This window comes from Bufo gargarizans, chromosome 6 (genome assembly GCF_014858855.1).
Source record: "Bufo gargarizans isolate SCDJY-AF-19 chromosome 6, ASM1485885v1, whole genome shotgun sequence".
NCBI lineage: Eukaryota > Metazoa > Chordata > Amphibia > Anura > Bufonidae > Bufo > Bufo gargarizans.
Genome location: NC_058085.1, coordinates 219348776 through 219371076, shown reverse-complemented (window position 1 = coordinate 219371076; position 22301 = coordinate 219348776). Strand labels below are relative to the sequence as shown.

General features: G+C 46.7%; 1 protein-coding gene across 1 annotated transcript in view; it reads right to left on the bottom strand.

Moving 5' to 3' along the window:
* PRPF19 (pre-mRNA processing factor 19) overlaps nucleotides 1–22301 on the bottom strand; it is a 276098-nt gene that overhangs the window by 223271 nt on the left and 30526 nt on the right. The window contains exons 2-3 of the mRNA XM_044296948.1: nucleotides 7508–7657; nucleotides 6569–6645 (exon numbers count right to left, since the gene is read on the bottom strand). Of these exons, the coding sequence (XP_044152883.1) occupies nucleotides 6569–6645; nucleotides 7508–7657 (227 nt within the window). The remainder of the gene's footprint in view (nucleotides 1–6568; nucleotides 6646–7507; nucleotides 7658–22301) is intronic.

Genomic DNA, 22301 nt, shown 5'->3' with positions numbered 1-22301 from the left:
AAGGTTAGTAAGTCTGAACTGAGTTTGTCCTCTGAATTCCCAATCAGGAGGAAGTCTTCCAGGTATGGAATAATCACCAATCCTTTGTGTCTCAGGAAGGCCACCATCTCGACTACCAGTTTCATAAAGACTCTGGGCGCAGATGATATCCCAAAGGGGAGGGCCGTAAACTGGAAGTGGCTGGTTACCCCCCTATGGTCCTGAATGGCAAATCTTAGGAACCTTTGGGATTCTGGATGAATTGGGACGTGGGGAGCACATCAGGGCATTCCTCCCTATTAAGGGAATCTGTCAGATTTGCCGCAAAGGATGCCGGGCTTTCCAACGCGGCTTGGATTTGTAACAATGAAGCGGTTTGGGGGGAGATGAGGAAAGTTTGATTCGGTAACCGAATTTTATGATGTCCCGGACCCCAGGGGTAATGGACTCCCAGGGAGTCAGAAAATTCCTCAATCTCCCCCCGACACTGGCGTCATTGTTTGTCCGAGGACTTACTTTGGGAGGAAGAGGGGTTACTTCTACTCCTGCCCCCTTTTGCATAGCTCCAGCGTCCTGACTTCCCCTTATCCCTATAGGGTTTATTCTGGCTAGTGGGGGCCCGAAAGGGATATTTCCTTTTATAGAGTCTTTCCTCTGGGAAGCCCTTTTTCTTGTCCGCAGCCTTTTCAAGGCTACGGTCCAAGACCGGGCCAAAGACATACTCCCCCGAGAACGGGATAGAGCATAGTTTCATTTTTGATGTGTTGTCGCCTGATCAGCTCTTCATCCACAAGGTGCGGCGGGCCGCGTTGGAAAGCCCAGCATCCTTTGCGGCAAATCTGACAGATTCTGCCGAGGCGTCTGCCATAAAGGCTGTGGCGGACTTCAATAAGGGGAGGGACCTTAAGATCTCTTCCCTGGGAGTATTGTCTCTGATGTGAGATTCTAGCTCATCTAGCCACAACCTCATGGACCTTGCTATCGAGGTGGCCGCGATGTTCGCCTTTAGATTAAACATGGCCGCTTCCCACGATTTTTTTAAAAGACTATCTGCCTTCCTATCCATGGGGTCACGCAACTGGGAGGCGTCTTCAAAGGGCAAGGCAGTCTTTTTATTGACTTTTGCAACTTGAATGTCAACTTTGGGTGTTTTGTTGAAAATCTTCCCCTCGTTAGTGTCAAATAACAGACTGTTCTTAAAGGATCTGGACACCCACAACCGCTTCTCTAGGTTGGACCATTCGTCGAGTACCATGTCTTGAATATTCTCGTTGATCGGAAACACACGGATCTACATAACCCGGAGTCTCCTAAACATTTCGTCCTGAACCGAGTGGGCTCTTGGGGTGTCTTCTACCCCCATAGTGGCCCGGACAGCCCTGAGGTCTGGCATCTCATCTGATTCTGTAGTGTCAATATCAGAGGATGCCTCCTCGTCCTCCCAGGCTCTGGATGAAGAAGCATCTTCCCCTATTACCTCCGGGTCTGATAAGGAAGGAGAAAGTTCCCTTTGCTTTTTAGGTGGAGGCGGGTCCCTGAGTGAGGGGGAAATTTGAGATAAGGAGGTCTTTACTTAGTCATGAATCATGGACCTCAATTCATCAAAGAAAGAAGGCTGTTCTTCAGCAATAACGCTAGAGATACAGTCCTTGCAAAGTCTCTTGCGGTAGTCGTCCAGAAGCAGTTTGAGGCAGGACACACACATAGCCTGTTTTCAGATTTTTTTTCTGGGCCTCCTTAGGAACCTGGGGAGAATAACCCCCATCAGCCATGAAACAATGGATGGAGATAATAGCCCCAAGCCTGAGATGAGGAGGAGGAATAAGCCACCTGGTACAGTGTTTAGAGAAACAAGTAACAGAGCAGAAAGTGCTTCCCCACAGGGGACTTACGGCAGGCGGCACAGAAGGGTCTCCAGGGGAGCGGGGTTCAGCCGACATGACTGCTCGCAGACTCCGATGTACGCCGATAGAGACATTTGGCGTCTGCTGGCACCGAAATTTGAATCTGGAGACGCTTCCTGGGTGACGTCACTGTCCTTCGTCCACCGGAAGCGCTTCTGCGCGCACCCGGCAATAGCCAAAGAGGCCCGGCGGAAGATCGCGACCGGGAGAAGGCTCACATAATAATGGAGCGAGGCCTCCCTCCTTCACCCCTGCCCAGCATTAGTACGCCGACCGCAGGAGCAACACCCGGTAGGTGTCAGGAAAAAGATCCGTCTTCATCTCCCCACAGGGAGACTCTCTGCCCCCATCCTCTGTAGGGACAGGAAACACTGGTGTTGGTGGTGGGGGGGTTAAACCCTCTCTGTTCCTGCGCCTACAGAGGTCAGGGGTCAATCTCTCCTCGTAGCCGTCGTGGTGGAAAGATTTATATTGGTGTTTTGTATGCTGCACTGTGGAGGAAGATGGGTCAGTGTAATGCATGGATGTCAAACTCATGGCCCTCCAGATGTTGCAAAACTACAACTCCCATCATTCCCTGATAGCTGTAGTATGCCCAGGCATGATGGGAGTTGTAGTTTTGCAACAGCTGGAGGGCCACGAGTTTGACATCCCTGGTGTAATGTATGAGGGTATAAAGTGTATGGGAACTTAACAAGGGTGAGGGAAGGAGGGAGGGACTGATGTGGAGAGAAGGGACAGAGGGTGGACAGTGTGGTTGAATTTGAAAGTAGACAGCCATAGTCCTTAGAAGAGCAGCCAAAGCCTGAGTGAAACAATATTGTAGCATACCTGTGCTGTGTGTAACTTTGTTTGAGCAGTACACATGCCCTGTCTCAGTCTCCTGCCCCGTCTAACTGCCCTGATTAACTGTCAAGCGCTTAGGCAAAATGGTGCTTTGGCAGAGATGGTGCTTTTGGCTCATGCTAGCCACTGCAAATGCTTCCCCTAATGCCGAATGCACATTAGCAGGAATCCAGGCCAGCATACCACAGACCATTCACAGCCGTGTGCATTTGGCCTAAGACTGTATATTTATAGGAAAAATCTCTCAATGCGATATAAATATATAAAGAAAATCCGCCTGACCAGGCGTGATTAATTGATAATTAATCAAAATTACCTCTACCAATGATACACAAAAATATAGAGATAAGTGTGGGCACCCATTACATAACAGATAACCGTACATATGTAGTGATCACCCTTAGTAACAACAAGACCCTTGATTACATATAGGAGAGGGAGATCGATTGGTGACCGCCTTATGCATAGTCACTATGTGAGACCACGCCCAAGCGGTGCCTGGCTGGACCGCAAACCCCTTGGTACTTTTAAATGTGGTAATGGATGTATTTGCTGCCCCTTTATCTTTAAATCATCTACTTTTTGCAGTGTTTCTACCAGTAAAGTCAAATTAGGGACTTTACAAATTGTAAGACACAAGGTGTTATATATCTCTGCACATGTACCTGTCCCCTCAACTATGTTGGGAAGACAGAGGGAACTACGAATAAGGGTGGGTGACCACCTGAGTGATATCAATCATAAAATGGGATAAACCCATTGCTCGACATGTTATTGAATTTCATCAGGGAGACCCAAGAGCCATTGTTTTTCAAGTAATTGAGGTGGTCCGTAAACCCGCTCGTGGCGGTGACTGGGACAAACAGATTTTACATAAAGAGGCCCAATGGATCCATCGTCTCAAGACAGTGCCCCCATCTGGCCTTAATGAACAGATTTATTTTGCCCGCTTTCTCTGAGAACTCACCCTTATGCAACGAATTAAGTGTCATTTATTTTGCCTCTTATTTTTATCTACGAACATCTGCCTTATTCATCAGACCATAATAGGACCTGTGGGTTTTTGTCATCTACGAGGATTCGTGGGTTCATGGTTATTTTATCCTTGACCCCCGTTTATATTATCCTCTTTATATACCCTCTGATTTTGTCCCACTGGCCCTGGTCTTAGTCCGCCCATTCATACACCCAATAATCTAATTGTTATACGTTTTATGGATATTTTCCCCATACCACATGCCCCTTAGCCTCTCACGCCTGATTAAATGCTTTAATGCGCAGACGCGTTGTAAAGCCCGTCAGGACTACTTTTAGATATTTTGATGTGGCTTGTAGGGGCATCCAGGCTAATTTTAGGGTGAGCCGTTGATTGAGTGGGGTCGCCCCTTTCAGGGCGGGTGCTCCACAGTTAGGCAGGGAGACCTGAGGGACATATAGGGTATTACTTCCTCTGACCTCCTCAAGGCTGGCTTCCATTATACCATCTTCGTATCACATTATATGGTTGTTGCTGGCATCAAGGTGAAAAGGAATTCTTAACATTTGACAACTATCTTCCTTTCATCATAGCTGTGCGATCACTACATTATTATCCTGGTACCGTGAGTAACCAACATATAGCTGTTGTAGTTATATCATTTCTATTACGTATCTTCATTGAGCTTGCTGTTACTAAGGGTGATCACTACATACGTACGGTTATCTGTCTGTTATGTAATGGGTAGAGGTAATTTTGATTATCAATTAATCACGCCTGGACAGGCAGATTTTCTTTATATATTTATATCACATTATTGAGGGATTTTTCTATCTTATCATAGTATACAATAAAGGTTATATTTTAAGGGCAGTTTTTCTTCTGTGACGTTTCTATATTTATGTGCCCTATATAGTGGAAAAGTATATTTATAGGAAGTGCGATCAGAGAACTAAGGGTAATTTAGCTAATTAATCACTGAAGTAAGGCACATGAGAAGAGATGCTATATGTAGGTAAACAAAGCTAAGGATCTGGATGGGCCATATGTAAAATCACTACATATCACAAGCATTACAACAGTCAAATTACAAGTCAATTGGATGAGCATCTCTAGGACTAATCACAAGGATATCACACTTAAAGAAAATAGTATACATTGATGATTTTACAAAGTTCTGTACCAGGGAAGATATAGATAGAAGCTGCACTATTAGGCTTGTGGAAAGATGGGCGGAGCAGTATTGTCCAAATGCACAGCAGACATACCAGGGAAGATAGAGATAGAAGCTGCACTAGAAGACTCATGGAGGTCGGGGTCAAATGGAGAAGAGGAAAGAGAAGGTCTACTTGACAGCAGATGTCACTTGATGTAAGAGGTATGTGGTGCTGTATTCTCCTATATAGTATGTAGTGCTGGCTCATTACTGTGACCTGCATCTCATCTTCAAGTTTTTTATTTAATGTAATTATATATACAGTACTTTCAATTTGGCTCCTAAAATTTTCAGTTTAGGAGCCAATGGCTCCTGTGTGTTTATTTTTTTAGTCTGGAGCACTGTAGGTTGCTGGGAAATTAGGTACCTATCGGGAATCGCCGTTGTGCAAACTGTTCTTATTGAAAGTTTAACCCCCAATGGGGTTTGTTAACCTTTGGCGGTTTGCAATATAAAGTAAAGACTGATTACACGCAGGAGCAAAATATGTTGTATATCATGTACATTTGGTAGATTTTATTTAAGCAAGACTATTAGGAACATGAATAAAAGATTTAGAGACCATTTGAATTCTATCCACACAGGGAAAGGTTGGCGACGATTAATAGAACATGTGAGATTGGAACATAATGGGGATAGTAAGGTTTGCAGGGATCGAGTTAGTGTGTAATCCACCACAAGGGGGCAACGACATCAAGAGCTTTTGAGGAAAGGCAAGATGGATCCGAAGATCCGGAACTATGGTCCCATTAGGCTTAAATAACAAATGATTTAGGAGTATTTTTGTAGATAGTACATCGTTTTGGTTTGTGATCTCTCTTTTGATTTTATGTTCCAATACATGTTTTTATGTATAGCACCATACCTCTGGTGACGTCACTAGTATATGCCGTGCAGAGGTTCTGATGCATAAAGATGACGCTCGTACGTCAGCATGTCAGTGGACCGAGGAAGCGCTGAGGTGCGAAATGGCCATTGCCGTAAGTTACTGCCTGCTGTATGTCGATCTGCCTCATGCCTGTACTGATATAAAAGTTCCGAAATAAAGAAACCCATCTTTTTGGCGACTGCCGCTCATGATTTTCTCTTTTGTGGGATATGTGCATGAAGACTTAAGAGTCTCGCCGTTAGTGGGAGACCTGACTCGAGAGCAGAGACTAATCGGAGGAATTTGGGCAGTGCCACCCAGTCTGTATCTTGACAGTTGTTTGCAAAAACTATAACTTATCCTGCAAAAAACAAGACCTCATACAAGTACATTGATGAAAAAAAGTTAAAGCTCATGGAATGCGATTTTAAAAGAATTGCGTGTGGTCACTAAGGGGTAAATTACAACTCAGCCGTCCCACTCACCTCAATAGGATGGCTACATCCTATTAAGGTTTTTCAAACCACTGATCTGCTGGGGTGCTGGAAGTGGGCTGATCCGATTTTGATCAATAAATAAAAAATAAAAATAAAAATTTTAAAACATGGACGGCCCCTTTAATTTTTAATATATAAAGTGGCTGATTTTCCAACTCAATGGAGGTGCACCATTTCTGCACCTCTTGCCAAAGATGCATGTAACACTATGTGAAAGTCCTTGATAAGCGGGGACAGAAGAGTTGCATGCACATGACTTTAGAAAGGTGGGTAAATACTCACCCATTCATCCTGCAGGGACTTTAGGATCGCAGGGATACTTGTAGCAGAAGGTGGCTTTGGACGAATTGGATGAGCAACTAAATGAGACAGATGTCAGTGTAAGATTCAATTCATTATTTTTTTTTAAACAATGAATTTATGGTGAAACCCATTTCTTATGTATATGTGGTAATAAAAGTTGTATAAATGATATAAAACTAAGAATAAAATGTAAGGGTTTTACTGAGAATTTGATGTTGATGACCCATCATCAGGATAGATCAATATCAGACCAGAGAGGGTCTGCCACCTCAGACCCCAGCCAATCAGCTGTTTGAAGAAGCAATCCTGTGAGCGCTCCAGCCTCCTTGCAGCTTACCAAGCACAAGTCCATTGTATAGCGGCTGTGCTCGGTAAGCTGCAAAAGGGGCCAAAGTGCTCACTGGAGTGCTGAGGTATCCTCAAACAGCTCATTGGCTGGGGTCCGAGGTGTCAGACCCCCTCTGATCCGATACTGATTACATATACTGAGTATACAACATCAATGAAATCTCTCAGAAGCCCTTAAAGCAGGGGTGCACAACCTTTTCTGGTTGGGGGCCACATTGTCAACGTGAACCAATTCCAAGGGCTGAAAATAAACTTTAAAGGCGTATTACCAAGTGAAATACTATATTTATGGCATATTGAACACAGTATATATCATAAATGTCTAGTTATACAATAAATCATAAATGTCTAATTGTTCTAGTACTCCCATCTAATGGGACAATACATGAAAGATTCAGGAGAGCAGCCACAAGACAGACATACATGTCTGCTACCAGATGTTTGGGGGCCTCATAGAATGGTATTGAGGGCCTCATGTGGCCCACGGGCCGCAGGTTGTGCACCCCTGCCTTAAAGGGTTTACAAGAACTGGTAACAGAATTCAAAAGCAACTACTAAAACATAACTAACCTTTAATATCAATCAACTGATCTTCACTCAGTGGTTGATTAGTTATTGGATCTGTCCCATTTTCAGCCAGATATTTCTCAATAAGGCGCCTATCAAAGACATGACCCGACAGGGGAGACACACAAGGCCGGTCTGTCACCTCATTACTGACTGTAAGAAGAAAGTCACACACATCATTGAGAGCTTAATACATAATAAAGAAATAATTTTTATAAAATATATTAACCCCTTAAGGACCCCAAGAGCTCCGCAGTCAAGAACAGCTCAAAAAATCCCAGTGCCGAACCGATCTGAGCTGTCTCAACCCAAACTCCAGACTGGGCGGTGAAAGGGAGAACTACTGGTGCGGCTGAAGTTGGGGGCTGCCAATCAGGGTTTGCCAGCACCTCAGGGATTCTAGTGGCTCTACGGGCCTGTCTGTGCGGTGGCTGCGATGGGGGAACTACTGCACGTGCCACCGTACCAGCTTCAAGTGCCCTTCTGGTGCTCGCCACTTCACCATGTTCTATGGCAGTGCAGGTACTAGGTCCAGGGTGGGCTGCGCTGCTGGTGTATGCCTCACCACACAATCTGACAGCGCCAGCCCCACTCTGCTGCCCTTGAAGCGGCTCCTGCGCAACCTGTGGTCTAGCAACACGGGGCCGAATACGCCTGGTGGTATCAGGGACCTCAACCTCCTCATCCGAACTTTGGGTCAGACTGCCACTGCTTTCTACAGGTTCATAGTCTGACCCGCTGGATTCGTCAGATGAGGGTTCCCATTCCTCATCCGACTGGGTCATTAGCCTGTAGGCCTCTTCAGAAGAATACCCCTTATTTTCCATTTGGTCAACTAAATTTAGGAGGTATTCCCTGAGACTACCCAAGAAAAAAAAAAGCAAGCCTGTCTTACAAATGGTAGGCTAGCGAAGTACCGGAGGCCGCTGCAATTGATAAATATCAAAACTGGGCGGGTGAATGCACGTGTGGGCGACAGATCAGGCCTGATCAGGCAAACACTGCGTTTTGGATGGAGGGCGAGCTAAGGTGACACTAATACTATTATAGATCTGACTGATCAATTCTGATCACTTACAGATACTATAAAAGTACAAATGCTGATTAGCGATACGCTAAAATCAGCAAATCAGTGACTGCGGTGCACACTAAACGATCGCCAACTACCTAACCAAGGGGAGTAAACTATCCTAGAACCTAACAGTCAATACCAGTGGGAAAAAAAGTGCCACAACGGGTGGTGTTCGGATCACGTCAGCAGAGAAGCAATTCATCCAGGAAGGCGAGGTGCATACCGTATAGGCATTTAAACGCCGCAACAGACAAGTCACAGGTTGCTAGTAGGCGGACCCCTGAGACCAAAGGGGTATTGGGCATGCCTGTACCTAAGGGCATGTCACATATACGCTTGCGTCCACTAACTATCTGAGCTGCCCTCTTTACTGCCCACCCCCCCCCCTCCTCTTAACTAATGTACTAGATGTTATAGTACTTTTCTGCCTGCACTACACTGTTAAAAAAAAAAAAATAACACTTATTTGTCTATTATTAAAACATATCAACAAGGACATCCCATTAAAGGGGACAAAACAGGCAAACAAATGGAGGGGTAAAGTTTCTGCCAACAATGGGTGCCTATAATTAATTGCACCACTATCACTTGCTGGTCAGAAGTACGTATCTGCTGAGGGTCAGCTAAAGAATAGCGTGCCTCTAATACATTAAGTCCAATGGTCAAGGGTCTAATGACATCTAGATCCGCAACCCATCCACACAAGAGAAAACACAAATAGCTAGGATGGTGTCCTTCTGAGAATTATTTGTCAGCTCAAAAGCAGGATACACTACACTCTTTGGAAAGCAAGTCCGTCAGCTTTTAGTATAATGTTTATTGGGGACAGAAGTCCAGTGACAACATGAACTAATAGCAGATATTGATGCTATAGTTCCCGATCACTGAGCTTTACTGGACAGAACAAGCACTCACTGAGCGTACTCTGCAAGCTATTCCTCCCTCCAGTGTAAGCTACCTGAATAGGATTGTTGCAGAGGTATGGTGGTGCCTAATAGCAACGCTAATCTTGTTACAGTCCCTAACTTGCCTAGCTCTACGTGTTTTGTGCGTTCCTTATATGAACTTCTTGGTAACAAACTCCTAAGCTTGGAACAGATATACAATTACAAGCAATATTGAATATTATATTAAAGGCAAGTGAGATCAACTGTAGTGGCGCATTGCAAGAGTGGCCTGCAAGCCAACCCGGCGCTATTATGGCCATTAGGACTAAGACTGAAACCTTGTACTAAATTCTGATACCGTTAGCTGTTATAGTAGTTTGGCCTATACTCAATGCCTGAGTCTCCCCTGACAAGCTATTTAACCCCTTAAGGACACAGGCAGTACATGGCATGGTAAGTGCACGGGTCTCACCCCTGGGGATAGGTACCTGGAGGGGGTAGGCAGGGAGGCTGCGTTGATTTTCCCGCACGGTCCCACAGGCAAACGTGGATCTGGCGGCAAGGGACCCGAACAAGGGAATGCTGGTATAAAAGTTATCTACGTACAAGTGGTAACCATTATCAAGCAGTGGGTACATAAGGTCCCACACGAGTTTCCCGCTAACACCCAGAGTGGGGGGACATTCTGGGGGTTGAATACGGGAATCTCGCCCCTCGTACACACGAAATTTGTAAGTGTACCCTGAGGTACTCACAAATTTTGTATAGCTTCACGCCATACCTCGCCCGCTTTGTGGGAATATATTGGCGGTACGCCCTATTTCCCGAGTCCCCCCCCCCCCCCCCCCCCCGTATCGGCGATCACAGAAAACTGCAGGTAAATTCAGACCTGCGGTTTTCTGCATTTCCGGTCCATTCGGGTGTCCTGTGACCCGATGAACCGGAAAAAGACTGCAATCGGTGGCGTAATTATACACCACCAATCACAGCCCATGCATTTAGAGAGGTGGTGCTGGCCCTGGTGCTGAACGCTGCTATCCTGGGTGCTGATTGGTGTAGGGGAGAGAGGCGCGAGAGATTCAAACTTCCTGCGCTCCCCTCTCCCCTCCTCTTCCTGTCCAGCACCAGCTCCTGTGTCCCCCTAATCGCCATCCATCACCCTCCTGGACCCATCGCCACCCAGGTAGGTTAGGGTCAGTGAGGGAGAGGCACCGTTAGGAAGGGAAAGAAGGGAATAGTAAGTTAGGTGGGGAAAAAAAAGAAAAAGTAATTTTATTCCAAACTTCCATCTATCCATCTATCAGACCCCCCCCCCCCCCCCCCCTGCCATTTGCGACCACATATGGGGTGTTTCTGCAAACTACAGAATCAGGGCAACCCATTTTGAGTTTTGTTTGGCCGTTAACCCATTTTTTTCCAGTAAGGGTTAAAATGGAAAATTTTCAAAAAAATAGAAATTTCTAAATTGTTTCTCAAGTTTGAAAAAACAGTTTTGAATACCTTGAGTGGTGTAGTTTCTAGAATAGGGTCATTTGTGGGAGGTTTCTATTATCTAAGCCTCACAATATGACTTCCAACCTGAACTGGTCCATAAAAATTGGGATTTTGAAGATTTCAGAAAAATTTAAAAATTTGCTTCTAAACTTCTAAGCCTTGTAACCAGGGCTGTGGAGTCGGAGTCGGAGTCGGAGTCGGAGTCAATTTTGGGTACCTGGAGTCGGAGTCGGCAAAAAATGAACCGACTCCGACTCCTACTAAATTTAAATTGGAATAAAAAAAAAAGAAGCAAGTTTAAATGTCCGAATTCATAAACGGTTATAATTAATGACTTCTCTACTGTAAGAATAAAGGCCAATGCATGCAGTGCCTCACGTAACCGCAAAACAAACGCGTTCAGTGATGTGAAGAAGCATGCTTTTCATATGCTTCACTATATGGCACGCAATGCACAATTTGGAGTGGCAATACATATACTTTCCATTGTGTAGTGTTCTGATGTTACAGGGAACACAATGCCCATGGTTTACCGAGCCTCTCACTGATAAGGGATTAAGTAAATATGTGTTTTGCAGGACTAGAGACACTTGTATAAGTGAAGGGAATGGAGGGTCAATAGTTCAAGACTGAAGCTGTAAACCATTGGAAAAACTGCTGTCATTCAGCTAAGGCCCCATGCACACGGCCGTGTGCGGGCCGTGGAACCGCGGCCTGGATCCCTCCTGAGAGCAGGAGCGCACGGCGTCACTGGTTGCTATGACGCCGTGCGCTCCCTGCTGCCGGCACAGTACAGTAATACACTGGTATGATCTATACCAGTGTATTACTGTACTGTGCCGGCAGCAGGGAGCGCACGGCGTCATAGCAACCAGTGACGCCGTGCGCTCCTGCTCTCAGGAGGGATCCAGGCCGCGGTTCCACGGCCCGCACACGGCCGTGTGCATGGGGCCTAAGGCTATAAAACGTGTAAACTCAGAATGTTATCTTAAACTTTAAACATGACTATGGGATTCTTCTAGGGAAATCATGTTTTAAAATAAATGTCCCTTCCTGGATCCTCCCACTGCCCTATCTTCAGCAGAAGATCAGCACACAAAGGAGAAGGTAGCAGCTTCTGCCCAACTACCTCTCTGTGCTAGAAGAGCTTAGAAGAACTTCTTTCTTTCCTTCAAGGAATGTATAAAATACATTTGCATATTAAATACAGAGGAGTCGGAGTCGGAGTCGGAGGTACAAAAAACTGAGGAGTCGGAGTCGGAGCATTTATCTACCGACTCCACAGCCCTGCTTGTAACATCCCCCAAAAATAAAATATCATTCCCAAAATGCTACAAACATGAAGTAGGGGGAATGTAAAGTCATCAACATTTTTGGGGGTATTACTATGTATTACAGGAGTAGAGAAACTGAAACTTAGAAATTTGCTAATTTTCCAAAATTTTTGGTAAAATTTTTTTTTTTATGCAAACAAATTAACTTTTTTGACCCAATTTTAGCAGTGTCATGAAGTACAATATGTGACGAGAAAAACAATCTCAGAACGGCCTGGGTACGTCAAAGCGTTTTAAAGTTATGAGCACTTAAAGTGACACTGGTCAGATTTGCAAAAAATGGCCTGGTCCTTAAGGACACGGCCCTATTTCACCTTAAGGGGTTAAACAGAAACATGGCACTTCGGGAGTGGGAGTATTGGGGACTACAATAGGGATACTGCCAGTTCCAGGGACAAGTATCCAGACAGGGTCGCCCCTTTCAGGGTGGGTGCTCTGTGTAGACAGGTAGGGCATTTCTAGCTGCCTTCCCCTCCTTTTAGGGTATAGATAGGGACATCTCTCTCCCGATACCAGTCTTCAACAATATCTCAGACACCAAGACCCTCTTTTCACTACGAGGCAATTCCTCAACATTGGATCACTACAGGACTAGTAAGACCGTTCCTTTATTATTACCAGACAATATTGATGAATGGGAGAAGGGGGGGATTTGCGGTATGCGAGAGTTGCAGCAGGCGGTCGGAGGTGCCACCGGGTCCCTGTGCGGCTGTAATGGGGACCCGATGGCATGGAAGGCAACACTAACCCTGGATCTCGCAGGCAAGAAGCTGCAGGGCTCCAGACAAAAAAAAATAATAATAATAATATCAAGGAGTGAAAAATTTAGGAGCCAAACTAAAAATTTGTCGCCAAACTTTAAATACATATAATTACTGTATAATAAAAAAAAAAAAAAAAACACGTCTTACCTAGGGTTGTCACGATAACGAAATTTGGACTCTATTCCGATAAGAAAGTATTGCGATACTAGATACCGCGTGAAAAAAAAAAAAAGCCACATGCATTCCAGATTTTATGGAACATCTGGACCACAATAGAACCCTTTAGGTGTTCCACAAGAGCCTAATTTTTGTTGGGACAAGGCGACAAAAAAAAGGCAAATTGCATATGAAAACATTACATTACATAAAAAAATACCATATTTACCCAAAATTTTGAAAAATAAGCAAAATTTCAAAAGTTTCAGTTTATCTACATCTGTAAGGGCTCTTTCACCCTTGCGTTCTTTTCTTCCGGCATAGAGTTCCGTCGTCGGGGCTCTATGCCGGAAGAATCCTGATCAGTTTTATCCTGAAGCATTCTGAATGGAGAGAAATCCGTTCAGGATGCATCAGGATAGGGCTGAAACGATTATTCGAATAACTCGATTAAATAGAGTCAAAAAATTCATCGATGCAGTTTCCCTGCATCGAGGAATCGTTCAGATCACGTGATCACGGAGCGGGAGTGAAATTAAGCGTCTCACTCACCGCTTCCGTGTCCTCCGGCGCCAGAGAGGCAGGACTGAGCAGCCGGCACAGCTGAGGAGGAGGAGGGAGGAGGGAGTCTCTCCCTCCCCACTGTGCGCGGCTGCCGCTGAAGACCAAGGGGGAGGGGAGGAGGAGAGGAGGGGAGGGACTGTGGCCACTGCACCACCAATGAATGTGCCGGCCATATCCCACAGGGTCCCCCTCCTCCCCCCCCATCATTGGTGGCAGTTTGCAGTTCCGATCGGAGCCCCAGCAGTGTAATGCTGGGGCTCCGATCGGTTACCATGGGAGCCAGGACGCTGCTTAAGTCCTGGCTGCCATGGTATGTTAGTAGTGAGCAGAGAGCAGCGCATTATACTCACGTGCGCTGTGGCCGCTGGTCGCTCCTTCTCATAGTTCTGAGCGGCGCATTGCTAATGCTGTAAGCATTAGCAATCCGCCGCACAGACAGAAGGAGCGACCGGCGGCCACAGCGCACGTGAGTATAATGCGCTGCTCTCTGCTCACTAACATACCATGGCAGCCAGGACTTAAGCAGCGTCCTGGCTCCCATGGTAACCGATCGGAGCCCCAGCATTACACTGCTGGGGCTCCGATCGGAACCGACACTGCCACCAATGATGGGGGGGAGGAGGGGGACCCTGTGGCCACTGCCACCAATGATTAATACTGGGGAGGGGGGGTTGCATTACCTGGGGGAGGCAGATCAGAGGCTGGGGGGAGGGGGGGGGGAGGCAGATCAGAGGCTGGGGGGAGGGGGGGGAGGCAGATCAGAGGCTGGGGGGAGGGGGGGAGGCAGATCAGAGGCTGGGGGGAGGGGGGGAGGCAGATCAGAGGCTGGGGGGAGGGGGGGAGGCAGATCAGAGGCTGGGTGGGGGAGCCAGATCAGAGGCTGGGGGGAGGCAGATGGAGAGTGGTTAATGGAGGCTGCAAGCACCACCTTGGCATGTATAAAGTTATTGGTTTAGAGAGGGGTTAATGAAGGCACCTCCAAGGTGCTTTCATTAACCTCTTCAGACCAATAACTTTATACATGCCTAATGCCAAGGTGCTTCCATTAACCCCTCCAAACCCAATGGGCATGTATAAAGTTATTGGTTTGGAGGGGTTAATGGAAGCACCTTGGCATTAGGCATGTATAAAGTTATTAACCCCTTCAAACCAATAACTTTATACATGCCTAATTACGTACGTTATTTTAAGTAGCTTTTTCTTATTAGATTACTCGATGAATCGAGAAATATAATCGATAGAATACTCGATTACAAAAATATTCGTTTACTGCAGCCCTACATCAGGATGTCTTCAGTTCAGGACCGGAACGTTTTTGGCCGGAGAAAATACTGCAGCATGCTGCGCTTTTTGCTCCGGCCAAAAATCCTGAACACTTGCTGCAAGGCCGGATCCGGAATGAATGCCCATTGAAAGGCATTGCGCCACCAATGATTAATACTGGGGGGCTTGGGGGGGCGCACTGTGCCACCAATGAAGTTAAATCTCTCATTTATTCATATACAGGAGGCGGGAGCTGGCTGCAGAATCACATAGCCGGCTCATGACCTCTGAGCGGTAGCTGCGATCTGTGGCACCTTAGGGGTTAACTACCGCAGATCGCAGCTACAGCTCATAGAGGTCAGGAGCCGGCTATGTGATCCTGCAGCGCCCGCCTCCTGTTCAATTTGAATGAGAGATTTCTCTTCATTGGTGGCGCAGTGGCCACAGCCCCTCCCCTTCTCTTGTCCCCTGTCCTCCCATTGGCTGCAGCACAGGGGGAGGGAGACACTGCCTTCTTCTCCCCTGTGCTGCTGCTGAGGGAACACGGAGATCTGTGTTCCCCATAAGTTATCGGAATATCTGCAAAATAAATGCCGATACCGATAACAGTCAAAATCCTCAATATCGGCCGATATCGGTAAAACCGATAATCGGTCGATCCCTATTGGGGGCGCACTGCACCTCCTCCCAGTTGAGCCGAAAATCTGAACATACTGGGGCCTATACCGGGAGAACGGAGCGGCGCCCAGGGATAATAGTAAGTGCAGGGAGAACCGTGGGTGCCGCTCTCCATGTCAGCATACTTAGTTTAGATTTTTTATTGTAATGAAATTAAGCATAAAACGATATTCATTGGTGGCGCAGTGGCCATAGCCTCGCCCCACGCCCCCCCCCCTCCCTGCTATCAGCCCATTGGTGGCAGCGGCAGCAGTACAGGAGGTAGGGACTGCCTCCTTCTCCCATGTGCTGTTGAGAAGAACATGGCACGCACTGAGAGCAGCGCATGCCATGTCAGTAATGTGAAAGTAGCAGAGGTCTAGGCGCAAATGGCGACAAGACTACGAAGTCTAGTCGCCATTTAGCAATTCTAGGTCGCATTTGCGACCATTTTGGTCACCATCTGGAGTCCTGAGCTGTATGAGTAATACACACTATTACTTATACAGCCAATGCATTCCAATACAGAAGTATTGTCATGCATTGTAAATGGGATTAGACCTCAAAAGTTGAAGTCAAAGTGGGACAAAAAAGTGAAAAAATAAAGTCCCGTCCCCCCCCCCCCACCCGCACACAAAAATTTCAAAGTTTCAAGTAAAAAAATAAAAAATTGGCAAAGAAAAAAAAAAAAAAAAAACACATTAGGTATCGCCGCGTCTGTATCGACCAGCTCTATAAACATATCACATGACCTAACCGTAATAAAAACTGTGCCCAAAAAATTAAAAAACTATGGCTCAGACTATGGAGAAACATTTTTTTTTTGTTTTAAAAAAAGCTGTTAGTGTAAAACTTAAGTAAATTTTAAAAAGTATACATATTAGGTATTGCTGCTCTATAAAAATATCACACGACCTAACCCCTCAGGTCAACACCGTAAAAAAATATAAAAACGGTGTAAAAGAAAGTGATTTTTTGACACCTTGCAGCACAAAAAGTGCAATAGCAAGCTATCAAAAAGTCATATGAACCCCAAAATAGTGCCAAACCGTAATCTCATCCAGCAAAAAATCATACCCTACCCAAGATAATTGCCCAAAAACTGAAAAAAACAAAAACTATTACACTCAGACTATGGAAACACTAAAGGCTCTTTCACACTTGCGTTGTCCGGATCCGGCGTGTACTCCATTTGCCGGATATACACGCCGGATCCGGGAAACCGCAAGTGAACTGAAAGCATTTGAAGACGGATCCGTCTTCAAAATGCGTTCAGTGTTACAATGGCAGCCAGGACGCTATTAAAGTCCTGGTTGCCATAGTAGTAGTGGGGAGCGGGGGAGCAGTATACTTACAGTCCGTGCGGCTCCGGGGGCGCTCCAGAATGACGTGCCATGCGATCACGTCATCCATGCGCGTGGGGCGCCCTGACGTCTCTGGAGCACCCCGGGAGCCGCACGGACGGTAAGTATACTGCTCCCCACTACACTTTACCATTCAGAAAAAGCTAAAGAATCGGATCCGGCAATGCGCCGAAACGACGTTTAGCTTAAAGGGGTTGTCCGGGATTAGGGACCATTGTTTAATAGCGTTGCACATACACACACTTTACATACACCCATGTCCTACCTTTTCAGCATGTTTCTAAGTACCCTTTTTACCAAAAACCTTTATGGCAGGAAGTAACTGATTTCTTTCAGTCAGTGACGTACCGGGTCCCTTGCAGAGGAGGAAAGCTTCCTCTTCCGCTGCTCCGGGAGCCCGGTGACGTCACTGACAGCCTAATTAATTATTCAAAAGTCTAGGAGGGGCAGTAACTCTCCTGGCCAAGATTGCGCTAAGCTCCGTCCCTCCAGTCCGGTGACGTCAAAGTGAAATAAAGTGCCTCCCCTAAAATGCTCCACTCCTTTCTCCCCCCATTGTCCCATATATAACAAATGCCCCCCCCCCCCCCCCCATGTGCCCGCTCCTTGTGGTGCAGATATTGATGGCAGCGGCTCAGTAACTGTAACAGCTAACTCTCTGTAACAGGTGCGCGGCATCCAGATCCATGTGGTGTAGGAGGGGGGAGCTCCCTCTCTCTACCATCGCGCCCCTGCTGCTGCGATTGCAGCGGCCGATCGTTGCCATGGCAACCGGACGCCTAACAAAGGCGTCCTGGTTGCTATGGACCTAAGGCTAATCAGACCCTGAGGTCTGATTAGCCTTAGTCAGGGCTCCAGATGGCGACCAAAATGCGCCACCAATGAAGAAAACTGAGCTGTAATACAAATACAGGAGGCGGGTGCCGGAATCAAATAGCCTGCACCCGACCTCTGTGACAGGGAGCTGCGATCAGCTGCAGTTGAGTTAACCCTTCAGGTGCGGTACCTGAGGGGTTAACTGTCGCTGATCGCAGCTCCCTGTCACAGAGGTCGGGTGTCGGCTATTTGAATCCGGCACCCGCCTCCTGTATTTGTATAAGAAACAGTGTGCCCCCCCCCCCCCCAGTATAAGAAACATTGGTGGCACAGTGTGCCCCCACCCCCCCCCCCCCCCCAACACGCGAGTATAAGAAACATTGGTGGCGAAGTGCCAATGAGGGTTAAAAAAAAATTAACTCACTTCCTCCAGTTGATCGCATAGCTGCCGGTCTCCTGTTCATTCTTCAGGACCTGTGGTGACGTCACTGAGCTCATCACATGGTCCATGAGCACAGTGATGTCACCACAGGTCCTTTGCCAGGTCCCGAAGAAAGTACAGGAGACGATCTATTGGAGGAGGTGAGTTAATTTTTTTATTTTTAACCCTCATTGGCACTGCCCACTGTGCCACCAATGTTCATTATACTGAGGGGGGACGCACTGTGCCACCAATGTTCATTATACTGAGGGGGGACGCACTGCGCCACCGATGTTCATTATACTGAGGGGGGACGCACTGCGCCACCGATGTTCATTATACTGAGGGGGGGCTCACTGCGCCACCAATGTTCATTATATTGAGGGGGGGGGGCGCACTGCGCCACCAATGTTCATTATATTGAGGGGGGGGAAGCACTGCGCCACCAATGTTCATTATATTGAGGGGGGCGCACTGCGCCACCAATGTTCATTATACTGAGGGGGGGGGGCTCACTGCGCCACCAATGTTCATTATATTGAGGGGGGGGCGCACTGCGCCACCAATGTTCATTATATTGAGGGGGGAAGCACTGCGCCACCAATGTTCATTATATTGAGGGGGGAAGCACTGCGCCACCAATGTTCATTATATTGAGGGGGGGGCGCACTGCGCCACCAATGTTCATTATATTGAGGGGGGGCGCACTGCGCCACCAATGTTCATTATATTGAGGGGGGGCGCACTGCGCCACCAATGTTCATTATATTGAGGGGGGGGGCGCACTGCGCCACCAATGTTCATTATATTGAGGGGGGGCGCACTGCGCCACCAATGTTCACTATATTGAGGGGGGCGCACTGCGCCACCAATGCTTATTATATTGAGGGGGGGCGCACTGCGCCACCAATGTTTATTATATTGAGGGGGGCACACTGCGCCACCAATGTTTATTATGTGGAGGGGGCTCACTGCGCCACCAATGTTTATTATATTGAGGGGGGGGCGCACTGCGCCACCAATGTTTATTATATTGAGGGGGGTGCACTGCGCCACCAATGCTTATTATATTGAGGGGGCGCACTGCGCCAATGTTTATTATATTGAGGGGGGGGGCGCACTGCGCCACCAATGTTTATTATATTAAGGGGGGCGCACCCCTTTACAAAATTTGAATTAGAAATAAAATAAAAATTTTTTTTTACCTAACATCACATAAAGTGCAACAACAAGCGTTTAAAAAGGCGCATGTCCCCCAAAATAGTACTAATCAAACCGTCACCTCAACCCGCAAAAAATGAATCCCTAAGGCTACTTTCACACTAGCGTTCGGAGTGGGTCACATCAGACGGATCCGCTCCTATAATGCAGACGTTTGCATCCGTTCAGAACGGATCCACTCATATTAATGCAGACGGTGGCTCCGTTCAGAACGGATCCGTCTGCATTATAACTTTCTAAGTGTGAAAGTAGCCTGAGCGGATCCGTTCAGACTTTACATTGAAAGTCAATGGGGGACGGATCCGCTTGAAGATTGAGCCATATGGTGTCATCTTCAAGCGGATCTGTCCCCATTGACTTACATTGTAAGTCGGAACGGATCCGCTCGGCCAGGTGGACACCCGAACGCTGCTTGCAGCGTTCAGGTGTCCGCTCACTGAGCGGAGCGGAGGCTGAGCGCTGGCAGGCGGATGCATTCTCAGTGGATCCGCCTCCACTGAGAATGCATTAGGGCCAGACGGCTGCGTTCAGGGCCACTTGTGAGCCCCTTCAAACGGAGCTCACGAGCGGACACCTGAACGCAGGTGTGAAAGGAGCCTAACTAAGACAATCGGTCAAAAAATAAATAAAAAAATGTGGCTCTCAGACTATGGACACACTAAAACAATATTATTTTGTTTCAAAGCTGCTATAATTGTGTAAAGCTCTCAGTCATGTTTAGGGATCTATATGTGAGCGTGGCCCTCTGTCAGGTAGTCACACGTTGTGATGGCAAAGGCAAAAAAAACTCCCTTTTTGAACGTGGTCGGGTTATTGAACTGCATAAGCAGGGTCTCTCACAGCACACCATCGCTGCTGAGGTGGGATGCAGTAAGACCTGAGGGTTATGGAACAAAAAAAGTCAAGTGGAAGACCCCAAAAAAAAAATATCACCAATGAGCCGTAGGATCCAATTGGCTGTCCGTCAAGACACTGGACGGTCCTCGACCTTCCGATAGTTTCCAAAATGTGAAAACTTTTTTGAATTTTTACTGTAGGGGTGCATCAGACAGGCTTCAAATGGGACATGGCATCTAAAAACCAGTACAGCTAAATCTGCCTTCTAAAAACCATATGGCGTTCCTTTCTTACTGTGCCCTGTCGTGTGCCCGAACAGCAGTTTAAGATCACATGTGGGGTGTTTATGTAAACCGCAGAACCAGGGTAATAGAGTTTTATTCGGCTGTTAATCGTTGCTTTATCACTGGAAAAAATTGATTAAAATCTGCCAAAAAAGTAAAATTCTGAAATGTCATCTCCATTTTCCATTATTTCTTGTGGAACACCTAAAGGGTTAACAGTCTGCAAAATCAGTTTTGTATACCTTGGGCTCATTTTTGGGTGGTTTCTATTATGTAAGCTTTACAAAGCGACTTCAGACCTGAACTGGTCTTTAACTCCTTAGGCCTCATGCACACAACCGTTGTGTGCATCCGTGGCCGTTGTGCCATTTTTTTTTTCGGACCCATTGACTTTCAATGGGTCCGTGGAAAAAAAAAAAAATCGGAAAATGCACCGTTTTGCAGCCGAGACCGTGATCCGTGTATCCTGTCAGTCAAAAAAAATGTAACCTGTCCTATTTTTTTGACGGACAACGGTTCACGTACCCATTCAAGTCAATGGGTCCGTGAAAGAACACGGATGCACACAAGATTGGCATCCGTGTCCGTGGCCGTAGGTTGCTTTCATAGAGACGGATCCGAAGATCCGTCTGCATAAAAGCTTTTTCAGATCTAAGTTTTCACTTCGTGAAAACTCAGATCCGACAGTATATTCTAACACAGTGGCGTTCCCATGGTGATGAGGACGCTTCTAGTTAGAATACACAGGAACGGAAGTGGATCTCCAGCCTGCCAGCGGCGATTGCTCGCTGGCAGGCTGGAGATCCGAATTTTTTAAACAGGTATATTAGTTTTGATAACAGCGTCTAATATACCTCCTACCTGGTCCTCTGGTGGTCCCTTTTGTTAGGATCGACCACCAGAGGACACAGGTAGGTCAGTAAAGTCACACCAAACACCACCCCCCCCCCCCCCCCCGGCACTTATTAACCCTTTATGAACCCCTGATCACCATTGATCACCCCCCTGTCATTAATCACCCCCCTGTCAGGCTCCATTCAGACGTCCGCATGATTTTTACGGATCCATGGATACACGGATCGGATCCGCAAAACACATGCGGACGTCTGAATGGAGCCTTACAGGGGGTGATCAATGACAGGAGGGTGATCACCCATATACACTCCCTGATCACCCCCCTGTAAGGCTCCATTCAGACGTCCGCATGTGTTTGCGGATCCGATCCATGGATCCGTAAAAATTATACGGACATCTGAATGGAGCCTTACCAGGGGGGTGATCAGGGAGTCTATATGGGTGATCACCCCCCGGTCATTGATCACCCCCCTGTAAGGCTCCATTCAGACATTTTTTTTGGCACACGTTAGCGGAAATTTTTTGTTTGTTTTTGTTTTTTTCTTACTAAGTCTCATATTCCACTAACTTGTGTCAAAAAATAAAATCTCACATGAACTCGCCATACCCCTCACGGAATCCAAATGCGTAAACATTTTTAGACATTTATATTCCAGACTTCTTCTCACGCTTTAGGGCCCCTAAAAAGCCAGGGCAGTATAAATACCCCACATGTGACCCCATTTCGGAAAGAAGACACCCCAAGGTATTCCATGAGGGGCATATTGAGTCCATGAAAGATTGAAATTTTTGTCCTAAGTTAGCGGAA